The 13069-nt window shown below is 38.3% G+C and overlaps 1 protein-coding gene across 3 annotated transcripts in view; it reads right to left on the reverse strand.

The window, feature by feature from the left end:
- The window catches only part of LOC103458066 (nesprin-2-like), a 240386-nt gene that overhangs the window by 175718 nt on the left and 51599 nt on the right, over positions 1 to 13069 (reverse strand). For all 3 annotated transcript variants that reach the window (XM_008398614.2, XM_008398613.2, XM_008398615.2), the window contains exons 3-8: positions 11581 to 11642; positions 4871 to 4966; positions 4701 to 4778; positions 3103 to 3195; positions 2678 to 2880; positions 2060 to 2259 (exon numbers count right to left, since the gene is read on the reverse strand). In XM_008398614.2, the coding sequence (XP_008396836.1) occupies positions 2060 to 2259; positions 2678 to 2880; positions 3103 to 3195; positions 4701 to 4778; positions 4871 to 4966; positions 11581 to 11642 (732 nt within the window). The remainder of the gene's footprint in view (positions 1 to 2059; positions 2260 to 2677; positions 2881 to 3102; positions 3196 to 4700; positions 4779 to 4870; positions 4967 to 11580; positions 11643 to 13069) is intronic.

Here is a 13069-nt window from a genome sequence, read left to right on the forward strand (position 1 = left end):
TGTCTCTTCTCTGGGCCTTTTCCCCTTTGCAAAGAAACTTTTCAAAGACATCTGATCTGTTTCTTACTCATTTTGCTGCTTGTGGGCTCAATGTTGGTGCGCAAGTAACCGTGATTCTGGTTAAAGGATTTTCAAAATAAAAGATCCTTCAGACTCAAATAATACATAGAACGGACATATTTAATTATTTGTTGCGCGGCCCGGTACCAATTGGCCCACGGACCGGTACCAGTCCGCGGACCGGGGATTGGGGACCACTGGTCTAGACTACAACTCTGCTACGTGGCTCCTTGGTTCCATGTCCTCCCCCACCTTTCTGTTCGATTTCTTTAAAAATAAAAGCCACTAGTGGCAAAAATAAGTGAAGTTCATGCTATGTTAGGACAGGAGACAAGATGTTTCCATCCCTGAATTTATGATGCATAGAATMAAATATCTAAGTCTAAATTATGTTACAGAGTAAACACAATAAAAACATACTTTATCTCTGGCATAGTTCATTAAATGGCACATTACTGATGTATTAAAATTAAATACAATCGGTACTTAATGATAATGATATTAGCAATTAGCAATKAACTTAATGATATTAGCAATTAGGTATTCAGCAAGTACTTTTACTTTTAATAAGTATTTTTTAAAAGCCAGTACTTTTTTACTTTTACTTATGTAAAATGTTAATGTGGTACTTTTACTTGAGACTTTTGTCTGTGTATTTGTACTTTTACTTAAGTACATTTTTTGAGTACTTTCTCCACCACTGGTGGTTTGTGTGCGGAGGAGCGATCAGAAACGGCAGAGAACAGACTTGAGGTAAGGCAGCCAGTTCTCTTGCCTCATGGCAGGGGGCGCTCATGATCCCAGATATTGTGACTGCACAACCGCAGACTAACCGCAGACTATATACAATTAGACACAGTGAGCTAGCCATGGAGCTAGCCATACAGTAAATTATTAAAGTACAGTAATATATTTGGTTTCTTCTCTCTACCGACGTCAACATGAAAGACTATATTTCTGCAGTTAAACAGTTTTCTAAAGTGGATTTTCAAGTGAAGCAGGAGATRATAACTAAAGGAAGACCAACACCAGAGCTGAAAGTTTTACTTCGAGACAGATGGACGATTCTTAAACGGAGTAGAAAAGACATGCCGAGGATAGACTTGGCTTTGGATGAATGGATATTTTTGTGCAGAATTAGGGGCGCATGGATTTCATGGATAAGCAAAGGTAAGACAGCAATAAGATGTTTTTGTTTAGTGTTTTAATGAAATGTGCGTTTTGTGGGCTACAGTTTTTATGTSTAAATAATTCAGTAAAGTAAAAGCGGTAGCTAATCTAGCTTTTTTATTGTGTTAAATCCTAAAACATGAAGTGGCATTGTTGTCAGTTGCTATGGCAACGAGTCTGCGTGTAGCTTGGCCTTTGCTGTGGATCATACCACAAAATTAATAACTACATTTATAAGTTTCACTGAGTTAACCCGGCTACGGATGACATGTAAAAGATTAGTCTTTTTGCCCCCCAGTGTTGTATGCATGCTCAAAATTTCCATACGTCCAATAACATGCATGGGTGTAAGTCAGTGCCTCACCAGCAAAGAACCTCACTGCACGTCATTGATTGTATGTGTCTCTCTTTCTTTTCTTGTTGACAGAGGAAGAAAAAATGTTTTAAACTTTTCAACTGTTTCCTCTCTAAATTACTCCATGAGCATGACGGRCCTGTGCAGAGGTGTGTTACCAAAACACAAAGTTAGGTCAATATTAGCCTAAAGTCTTTAAACCTGGTCTGGGAATAAAGGTGTAATAAATATGCTGTAGCAACAGATGACATTAATGTCAGCGGTACCTGCATCAACATTTCAAAAGCAGAAGATCAGAGTGTGGCTTATATTGCCAGGCTGCAGATTCTCCTGAAACAATTGTAGATTTTTCTTTTTTTGACACAGTTTACCCTTAACTCTGTGAAGAGTCACTGAAAAGAATTAGATTTGTGGGATGTTGTGTTTTAAAATATTAAATGTCAACACTTAAAAGCACCAGATTTAGGTACTTGCCATTGGGGTTTAGCAGTCTTGGAATCGTAAGTTCTGTCTCTGCAAAGTGGAAGGCCTCCTCAAGGTTCTGCTTGTTACTCCTGGTTCTGGCTTTGGAAAGATCTATCAAGTTGGGTCTGAGGGCGTTCAGGATTGCGAGAAAGACCACACCACTCCTCCAGCTTGCCTTGAAGTCTTTTATGCTTACTGAACAGCCAGATCTGAGGGAAAACATATATAAATCAAGTAAAATATTTTATCCACTCAAAACCAAAATTGAATTAGACACTTAAGACCAGGTTTGACTTAGGCTAATTAATACAAGGCTTCATGGTAACAGAAAAGGAAACATTTACCGTCAAACCTTTTTCAATTTAATCTATTCCTCAAGTTGTATTCATTATATTTTTTTTACAGTGACATACAGCTCTACAGTTTAAAATAATTTCAGTTCAAATTCTGAGAATATGTGTGCATATGTATCAACTTCTGATTTTAGCTTGACAATATAAGGGGAGATTTACCACCATGTATTGACAGACAGAATCCACACAGGTTCCGATGTGATTGATTATGAATGCAGAAACAGAGAAAATACAAATGTGTCCTTGATCAGTAATGCCAATGAACTTAGCTAACCTGTGGCACTGCTCTCGGACCCATAGCAACAGGGCTTTCTTAGCAGAAACTCGAAAGCGACTGTGTAAAGGAGAGCCTTTAGGAGGAACAGGGCTACTGCTGGTTGAGCGGCTTGAGAGCGTGGAGCGACTGTCCAAACTGGCCAAAGACTCCATGGACGACTGACGGGAATCAAATGAGAGGCAGCTGGCCAACTCTTCAATCTGGGAAACACAAAACCAATAAAGCTTTGAGAAAATCTGGACAATGCATAAAGGTTTGCCTTTGACTGTTTTTATTGTCAAATTACTACATCTGATACCTTAAGTCTTAGCTAATAAAAAGCTCTCAACTCCTTTTTGTGCTGTGATCATATCAAATAAATGAAATAAGTCATGCCCAACAAGAAATAAAAAAGTAAAAGCAATAAGCGTAAGTGAACTTACATGATACTGAAGAATAATTGTCCATATTAGGCCCAGGATAATGGAGGGTTTGCCATCAATTATATCAGGAGTGTTTATGTTGACTAATTTGATCTAAAGAGACAGACAAATACATGTTTGTTATTTTAACAGGTGAAATCATTTTATTCATTAGAATATCAATAMAATAATATTTTCTGAAAACTGACACCACAATCCAATAGGAATGGTTGAATGTAGGGGTGATATGGTATAAAATATGTCCAACCTGACAATATAAAAATAATTTAATTTTCATTAATTTGAAACCAGGCAATTTCTGGAGAATCTGACAATGGATGAACGTCAGAAGATACAGACCAAAGCTCTTCGGTATTTTCAGATATGTAGTGTGTTTAATTTGGTCTAATTTCAGTTATTGAATTTGTTAACTGGTCGTTCCGTTTCATTTCACACAGAAAAATCTCCAAATTAACCAAAACTTACCTGTATGAACTTGAAACTTTGTAATGGAAGTACTAGTAATGTCACCATGGAGCTTTACTATAGTAAGCAGACTGCAGTGATAATCGTCTATATTAAAAGCTAACTTAATATATATTTTGGGTTTACATTTCAGTCAGAACCTGGATRTGCTGCAATTTTTCTATGCTATTTTATTCTTTTCTAGTTTCATCTATTCATTCTTGTAWAAGTTTTAAATGTCAACAGGAAGTTGATGTTTAAGGTTGAAGATTCTTTTAAGATGAAGGTTGGTGTATGAACTGTGGACTGGTTAAAAGCTGCTGCTCTGAGGCGATGGAACTCATGACAGAAATGTCGGCCGTACTGTCTGCCTTGGCAGTTTCCTGCGGTGTTTGTCACCATTGTTTACATCCCTCTGGGTGCTAACAGCAACGAATCATCAAAGGAGCAACATGACACCATTAGCTCACTGCAGATGAAGCATCCATGGGCGTGGACTAAGCCTTCTTCCGTGCTGTGCTGCGCACAAGGGATACCCACTAGCGATAGCCTTAAAGGGCGAAGCATATATGAAATAGAACAAATATTTTCAGGGCAATCTGTCTCCTCACATCAAACTTGCTCGGCAGTCCATGATCAGAAATTAAACCCAAATGTTTGATCTGTGACTCTCTAGTGGAGGCCAGTAGCTACAGAAGGGCACACACATACATGTTTGTTTCCATACTATATTAAAAAATGTCATAAGATGCTAGACCTTTGCACAATATGAACGTCCCACTTCAGTTCTGGTMATTTTATCGAATGGGTCAATGAAGCATCTGTTTTGTGAAGTCATTGTTCTCCAAAAATGGAACTTTGAATTCCAGATGTTCTGATCACTACCACATAATTCTGTAGCCTTAGTCATGATGCCACAACTTTTTTCTTCAGATTCACGTCAATTACTTATATCACCATCATTGGTCGGCATATAAGCTAAATGGCATGCAAATTACGCCATTCCTTCTTTTTGCTCAGTTGATTGGGTCAACAGCCATTTTGTTTTTTTGTTGTTTTTTTTTATTTTTGCCATGTGTCATCATAACTGTTCATGAATGACACTAATAAAGTTCTCAGCCTCAATTTTGAACATGCATTTGCTTTTCATTTACCGATTTTTTCTTCAGAAAGGAAATTGCTTTTCCGATGTTGCTCCTGTTTTGAAATATTCCCCTGCCTTTGTCCCGATTCTGAAAAACAAAATTAAGTCAAAGGATTTCTTAGAATAAGTTTTGGCTTTGAGGTGGGAAGTTTATACGTTTTGAGCTGAGATGGTACTCACAATGGACTGACCACTCATCACCTCCAGCAGGTCCAACAGCTTGGAACCATCCCGGAAATCATTGAACAGATCTCTTATCGTTGATGGTGGCCTCCGCTGTCACAAAATAAAGTCATGCAGGTCATATGTTTAAGTCATAACAACTCAAATGTTCTCCAGGCTTCCTCATTGTCCCTACATAGCACATTTCAAGAATTTGGTACAAATAAAACAAAATAAAAATATTTAATTTTAGTTTAATTAAAACACAAACATTTAGTGGAGAACAGAAACAAAGGTTCAGAAATGCACTAAAAAGACATTTACATGTCTCCTATCAATATGCATAACAGCACCTAGAGCTAAGGGCTACAAACATTAATAATAGAGAAGTAGTCAAGCAGTGATAGGAAGGTTGGCTCTTTTCAGAGCAGAGTTCCCAAACTGCTCCTAGTTTATCATCTTCTTTAACCTCATATTTTAGCTCAACTTTGCAAATATGAATGTTTAGTGTTTTATATTTAAATAAATCCTTTCGCATTTTATATTAAAAAAATTAATAAAAAAAAATAAAAATATGGCTACAAATATGTACATGATTTATAGTTAACACCTACAGGTTCACTCATACTACCTCCCTCTCCACCAACCATTTCGTATTGCAGGAAAGAGAAAAAATACACATTCACATYTGCTCAGGAGGCTCTGATCCCATTCACTCTTATCAGGGGTGAAAGTAGTTTTAAATTCTTGGGGGTACTATGACAAAAGTGACATAGTACTCATTTTGTAATCAGGTYGCTGCGTGTTGCAGACTTCTGCCCAGGTCCCTCTCGAAAATGAGATCTGGATCTGAACTGGGTTCACCCGGTTAAATAAAGAAAATTAAAAAACGGCATACTTTATTAGCCTAAAATTTACACTGAGATGTAATTTAAAACATACTGAAATTAATAATCTAAAGTAGTGAGTGTTAAATGAATTGTAAAAACATTCTATTTTGAGCCTATATTTTTAGCACAAAATATATTTTAAATATACTTGAGAAAGTGTATATTTACACTTGGGCAAATATATATTTTGTTCACTTTGTATACTTTTATTTAATATATTAAAAGTGTATTTTTATATTGTACAATTATGTTTAAGTATGTTTAAAGTTCTAATTTCGAAATTAGTACAAGTATACTTTTAGTATACTTCAGATATATTTATAGGTTTTTATATTTATATTTATATTTATATTTATACTTAATACTTAGTATACTTAAAGTGTACTTTCACAAATTTAAGTATGTTTGAAATATACTAAAGTATACTTTTTTTTCACCTGGGTGTACCTGACTGTACCCGCCTACTTTCACCCCTGCCTCTTATCATCCATGTCATGCAAGATTCATGTTGTTGGGAACTGGGGTTTTGGCTTTTTTCTGCTGCCTTCTCTCAGTTGACCACCAGATGGAGACTGGAGACTGCAATTTCCTGGAGGGCGGGTTCGACTCCTGGATTCCACACACACCTGCAAGTTATTTACCGTCATCAGTGTGGGGTATAAGAAGAGTGAGTCGCCAGCAGTGATGGATAGTTACTTTGAAAAAGTAAATTTAATTGGATTACTGATTACGCCTTGAAAAGTAACTTAGATTACCGATTCCTTTTTTTCGAAAGCAACTAAGTTACATTAAAAGTAACTTTTTAGTTACTTTCAGCCACCTGTGAAAATTGCATTGATTTTTGCCAATACTTAATTGCAACTTATTTTATAATGGTAACATTAACAATGTGTCTCCACTTATAAGGCTGAACTGAAGGGGAGCTTGTTTAATGGTTACAACAGTACAAAAATAACTTTAGTAATTTGTGCATGTTTTTGTGTGTTCCAGTATTGTCTGGAAAACTATGAATAGGATCTTGCAGCCCCACCTCCCCCCACCTCCCCTCCCACCTCCAGCGTCCAGGTTCTGCATTATGGCCCTGCATTTGCTGTCAGAGCACAGCGCTCCTCCTGCCACTCCACAAGTCAGATGTCCCGCTGCACAGATTTGTGATACTTATCTTAATAATGGCGTTTAGTTGCACAACTTTACGGACTCGTTCATTCGTGGCTGTTTTCACGTTTATTGTGCTGTTCGTATTAGTCTCGATCAGGGCCGGACTTAGGAGGGTGTGGGTCCCTGGGTTTGAGGGAAGGTGCGGGCCCTACTTAATCATTGTCATACAGTTGCATACGTGTGTGTATATATATATATATATATATTTCCTTCCCTTGTGGAGCCGATCCTATTGACAAACCTTATCTACCTACAAGATCACAAAAATCTGCCACTGTCCACCATGAGAGAGGGCTGATGGACAGTCCCAACCACCAGGTCATCTCTCCATGCAAGGTTTACAACAGTCACTCCATGATTGCGAACTTCTTTTTTTTTTGCTACATTTTGCACACATGCTCACAAAAAAATTTCAACAAGTCAGATTTTTAGAGATCGGTAATTGGCCAGAAAATTGCTACCGGTGCACCTTTAATGAATGTAAAGATCATTACTACAAACAAAATATACTTCGTAGTTATTAAAGAAATACTTGAACATCTTGAATATGTCTATTCAACAGAGCTTTCCTAAGGAAGAAAAATTTGACAATGTTCTCTATCCATCCTCTATGTACCATATTTATCCTTCTTCATTTCTATCTTTATCTGTCTCCCTCCCTCTTTCAAWTTTTATCAACTGTATCTTTCTCTGTTATTATCAGGTTTATTTCTTTACCAAATTCAGACAGTCAGGTTATTTCCCGTCTGAGAGCCAAACCTGGTCAAAACTTTTATTCGGTGATGACTGGATTTTAGCTGCTTGTCAGGGCAGGGCAGGATGCACTCTAACTAATTTGTACAGTTGGCCCTTCGCCATATAATTAGGACAGTTCCTCCCGCCACTGCTAGCTGGAAGCTAAAGTTAGTTCTGCTTTTTAACTTCGCATTGAGCAAGCGAGTAGAGCAGTCGCATTACTTTTCTGTGACTTTAACTGTTTTCTTTCTCTTTGAGTCGTTCTGTTGCTTTTTTCCACTCACGGAAAGCAGTTTCAAAGCATCATTGACTTTTAGCCAGGGGGGAAAGTAGGCGGGTACAGTCGGGTACTCCTARAAGATTTTGTGGGGGTATGCAGTACCTGCAAAAGAGGGGAGTGGCTGTCAGCTGTAAAAAAAAAAAAACATCAATGGGTTCACTGTGCAGCCGTGAGAGCACCCACTAATCAGAGGTGAYTGATTAGTTTTTCAAGAACAATCTAAAACACGACTTAATAAGTTAATAAATAGCGTTTTTCCCCATTTCACATTGTTTCTGAACTGTCGTGCTTTGCTAGAGTAGGGGTGCAATATGTCGATCGCAGAAGGTTTTGAGTCGATCTCGGCATTAGGTGATAAACTGAACACCGCCAGCGTCCCGCCAGGACATCTAATTGGTCCCCCCAGGTGCCCCCCCCCCTCCCTGATGATTTACATGTAACAGCACCAGGTCATTCCTGCATATTATTTGGAATCATTCTAAGCCAACCTAATATCTAAAGAAGAAAATCAATAAAAAATATATGAAAAGAAAATGAATAAAACTTTATATAAGTGAATTTGATAACATATATAAATAKATTTATATCAGGCGCAATACCAGCCTCCTTTACAAGCTGATATTTTTCTCCTGGATGTTTCAATGTGCTGCGCTGTGGTGCAACTCAAAGGCTAAAGCACTTCACCTGGTGGCAGTGGCGCAAAAAGTGGGCATGCAGCGCATGCAACACATAGGGACGCGCCGATGATGTGTTCACATACACTTGAGCGCCCTTAGGTTCCTTCACCTCGCGCCCATAACAGGGTAAATGTAGCGAGTTTTACCTTTCACGTACCTTCGTGTCGGTGGGGGAGTGTCGAGCATAGCGCGTTCACGTACCTTCGGGGGTGGGGGCMGGGGGGATTTATGTGTTCGCATCCACCTGAATAATATGTAGTTGCGACCCTCCCTGGTGGTGATGGTAAAACACCAATAAGCTATATACTGATCCTCCGCCAAAGAAAAAAAAAAAAGAGGGGGGGCCGACAATGTTCGTAGTTTGGAGCAGAGGTGGCGCTGGAGTTTTTTCGTTGTCCGTCAAAGATAAAAAACTATTTTATTTTCAATTTGTTGCCATCAAACAAAGCATTTAGTATTTCTCTGCTAGAACGTTTTTGAAATCAGGTAACAATTCACGAAATGACGTGATTAGAAGACGGCAGACCTCTGATCGTTTCCTGATCCCGCATCACTTCTCTCAGCGGGAGAAAAACCAGCAGAAGCGGATCAGCTGCTGGACGCTCCAAAGCCTCTGGTCCGTTAAAGCGACCAGATCAGAGATGATTCTCTGACAGATATTGTTCTTATAATGATTAATAACGAGCTCCACGATGTTCTCTGTGAGTAAAGTTGAAACTGTCTGCGCTTCATCACATTCTGGACAGAAACCAGTGAACTGCTCTCTGTTCTTATCAAGACGAGGCTGAGGAGGGAATCTGACATATTAATTCAGTTAAGTTTTTACTGATTTCATTTTTAGACAACCATTAACTAAGCAGTGTAACTACATATTGTATATTTGGTGTTTGTCATCTCATGTTTAATCAAACTCCAATTAATCAATTGGAGTTTAACGGTGGAGCATTTATGCCCATTTATTGTCCAGCGCACTGCGCTTGTTTCTGTCTAACGCACTTTAATTTCTTTCCTCCATCAACAGTCAGCTGCTACTGTGGCTGTCAGCTGTAAAAAATAAGTTGGTTCACTGAGCAGCCGTGAGTGATTAGTTTTCCAAGAACAATCTAAAACACGACTTAATCAGTTAATGAATACCCCCCCSCCCCCCCCCCCATTTCATATTGTTTCTGAACTGTTCGTGTTTTACTAGATCAGTGGTGCAATACGTCGATCCCGGAAGGTTTTGAGTCGATCTCTGCATTAGATGACAAACTGAACGCAGCCAGGACGCTGAGAACAGCATGTCCTCCTCTGACCTGAGTGAAGTTGGCCCCCCCACCTTCTTCAAATCAGACAAAATTGGTGTCAAAYGTTTGTGCTACTTTTGTGCTGGTTTGTGCAGCAAAAATTTTCGTTTGTGCCGCTATCATTTTAAAGATATAAAGAAATTTTTCTAGAGGTCATCCAAGGTCAACCATCTTCAATCAGACAAAATGGGTGTCAATCAACTCAGCTACGTTTGTGCTGGCTTGTGCAGCAAAAAATTTTGTTTGTGCTGCTTTGGCTTTGAAGATATTAATGAAAGTGTAAAGGTCAAAAAGCTCTCCCACTTTTATGAAATCCAACTTTCTTTGAACATAACATTCACTGAWTGTTATGTCTTTAATGTAATCTGTGCTCGTGGCGGTTGCCCCGGCAACGGGTGTGCTTGAGAGAGAGAGAGAGCAAAAAGGTAGGAATGGTTTCGAATTGATCACTTGTTTGAATTTTAACTTTGTTTACCTTTGCTGTGGCACTTTACAGCTGCTGTAGTTTCTGAACGTAGTTCACTTTGAAATGCCTTGCTGCTGAAATGTGCTATACAAATAAAATTTGATTGATTGATTGATTGAACGTTCAATAAATGACAAACTTAGACTAATGACCTCGTCCTTTGTGACTATACGTCATTTACAACAAATATCAAACATGGTAAATATGTTTCATTAAGTATTTAACAAACAAATGGCTTCTAACACGATAATTATGTGAAATTAAATTGTCTAATATTTAAAATATATATAATTTGGTGTTCTCTGGCATCTTGCTTTGAGCTCAGAGTCTGAGAGGCTTTTTCACTATCAAACTATTTATTTTTTTGCCTTTTTTAATGGAAATATTGATGTTGATGAGACTTAATAATAACCTTTTTCAACCTTTATAGCTCCACTATTGAAAATGAGGCTCTAACATTCACAAATGACATTGAAATAAAATCCAGAACCTGTTGGAGGAAAAATATCCCAACTTCACAAGATGTGCTTTTAACTTAACAGAGCTCTGTGGTTCCTCAGGGTGAGGAGGCGCCATGTTAGGAAGATGAAGTGAAAGCTGCAGGATCTTCAGAACAAACAGATCATGATGCCATAGGCTATCCCTCTATCTGGACACAGGATCAATACAACCAATTTAAAAGCTTTAGATGCTTTCCTTCTCTAACACACCTGGATCATTGACTCATTATAAGCCTCTACAGAACCGAGTTGCTGCTAATGAGAGAAGTCAACCTTTTGTCTGGGGTGTGTTTTAGCAGGGATGCATCTAAAAGTTGCAGTCTGGAGGACTGAACCTGGGAACTCCTGATTTGTACCGTCAATGTGGCCCGTTGAGGGTGGCCAATATGCTGAAGTGGCCTTCCCTGACTTAGATCAAAGCATATTCATATGTTCAAATGGCCTAGTTAAAGTCCAAACCTAAAGCCATCTGATATTATGGTGTGGGACTTGAAGACTGATGTCCACAAATGCTCTCMATCCAAATTAATTGAGTTTAAACTACTGAGTAATGAAGAAGGGGAACATTTTGGTCTACCAGCCCTAATTTCATATGCTTTGAAATTATAAAGCATAGCACTATAACTTTTGAGTTATAGTTAATAACTATAAGCGTTTTCTTCCATCTTTCAGAAAGTACAACAAGCTGTTGGGTTTGTCAGTTGAAACAGCTTTTAGACTCACAATCCAATCTTACCTTTGCCAACTGAGCATTGACCCAGTTGGTGAAAGTTCTCTTCTGGATTTGCTCTTGTTCCACTGTCAAAAAAAAAGAAATGCATAGTTAACATTAACTTACTTTCTCACAGCTGTAATAGAATTTAATCTTCTACCAAAACTTTATGTAGATGCCTGTACTTTTGGCTATAGGCCGTGCTTAATACACTTATTAATGATAAGTATTTAATTTGCTGTAAATATTTTATTTTTTCCTAATCTGTTCTATTTATGCAAAGCATTATGCACAATGGAGGAAMATTTTCTCAACCTCAAGTAATTTCAAACTCTATATATGTGTTTTATTGAAATAAATGATTGTGAAGGTAATGAAAGTCCTGGAAAGTCATTGTTGAAGCATTTTTTAAATGTATAAAGTATGTCCAGTWWTTCATGGTTGTGAAATTATTTAGCTTTGTAGGGATAATTGAACAAATATTGTGACTGATGCTATTAGCCCCTTAACCCTCACCGGAAGGCCCGCGTATTGTTATTCCATTGTATTTTCCACGGCTGAGATTTAAGGGTTTAAACTCTGCTTGTGTCCATTATGATGCTTTTATTGGGCAGCCTAAATCCCCTGCTTTTGATTGACATCGCATTTGACCAATAATGTTTTGAAATGGCTTTTTCTGAGCCAATAATATCCAGAGAGCGACTTGCCTGCATTCTTTCGGGATTATTTTTGACTGGTCAACTTGGAAACTAAATCTAAAACCACCGATGTGTAGCCAGCACGTGTCCTGTCATAAGGATATAAGGCATTTTGGGGTCCATCCACAAGCTGCATGCGTAACCACGCGTAATGCGTCTTTGCTTCGCCGAAGTCAGGCTGTGTTTACTGAATGCTGTAAACGGAGAGTCAAGTAGAGAGACGGTGTCAGAACGTGTCAAAACTATGGCTGTATAAATAAATCGATTCGGCGTTATTTTCCGCCCTCGGAAAGTATCAATTATTCATCCGCGAGTATCGATCCRTTAAACCATAGGGGGTCCATAGCCTTATAGCTCTTTTTAACGTCTAAGTTTGTTACGGCGTAGCAGCAAGACTCCGCCTCCCTCAGTCTCACTTTCAACTTGAGCTTAAAGTGCACATTATAAACTACACACCAGTTTTTAAATTGTGTTAATAGGCCAAGTATAACCGGAGTAATGCTAAAATTAGTAAACCATATTTTTCCGAATGTCAGAGAAATGTCAAAAGCGCCGCCATTCCCCGGCTTTTCCGGCTATGTGAGAGGGAATGAGCTTCCAAACGTACGAAACTTAACATTAGATTCCTGTGTTTTTGGACACGTAAAATCTTCAATAAATAACGATGGGCTGTATTTTGTTGAGAAGTACAGTTACAAAAAACAGAAATACAAAAAACAGTGGTCTTAATTCAAACCTCAGACTGATCCCCTGTCTAAAGGAACCTCAGACTGAAGAGCTTTCAGCCTCCGAGTCACTTAAACTGGCTCTTTTAA

The sequence above is a fragment of the Poecilia reticulata genome, linkage group LG22 (genome assembly GCF_000633615.1).
Source record: "Poecilia reticulata strain Guanapo linkage group LG22, Guppy_female_1.0+MT, whole genome shotgun sequence".
Lineage (NCBI taxonomy): Eukaryota > Metazoa > Chordata > Actinopteri > Cyprinodontiformes > Poeciliidae > Poecilia > Poecilia reticulata.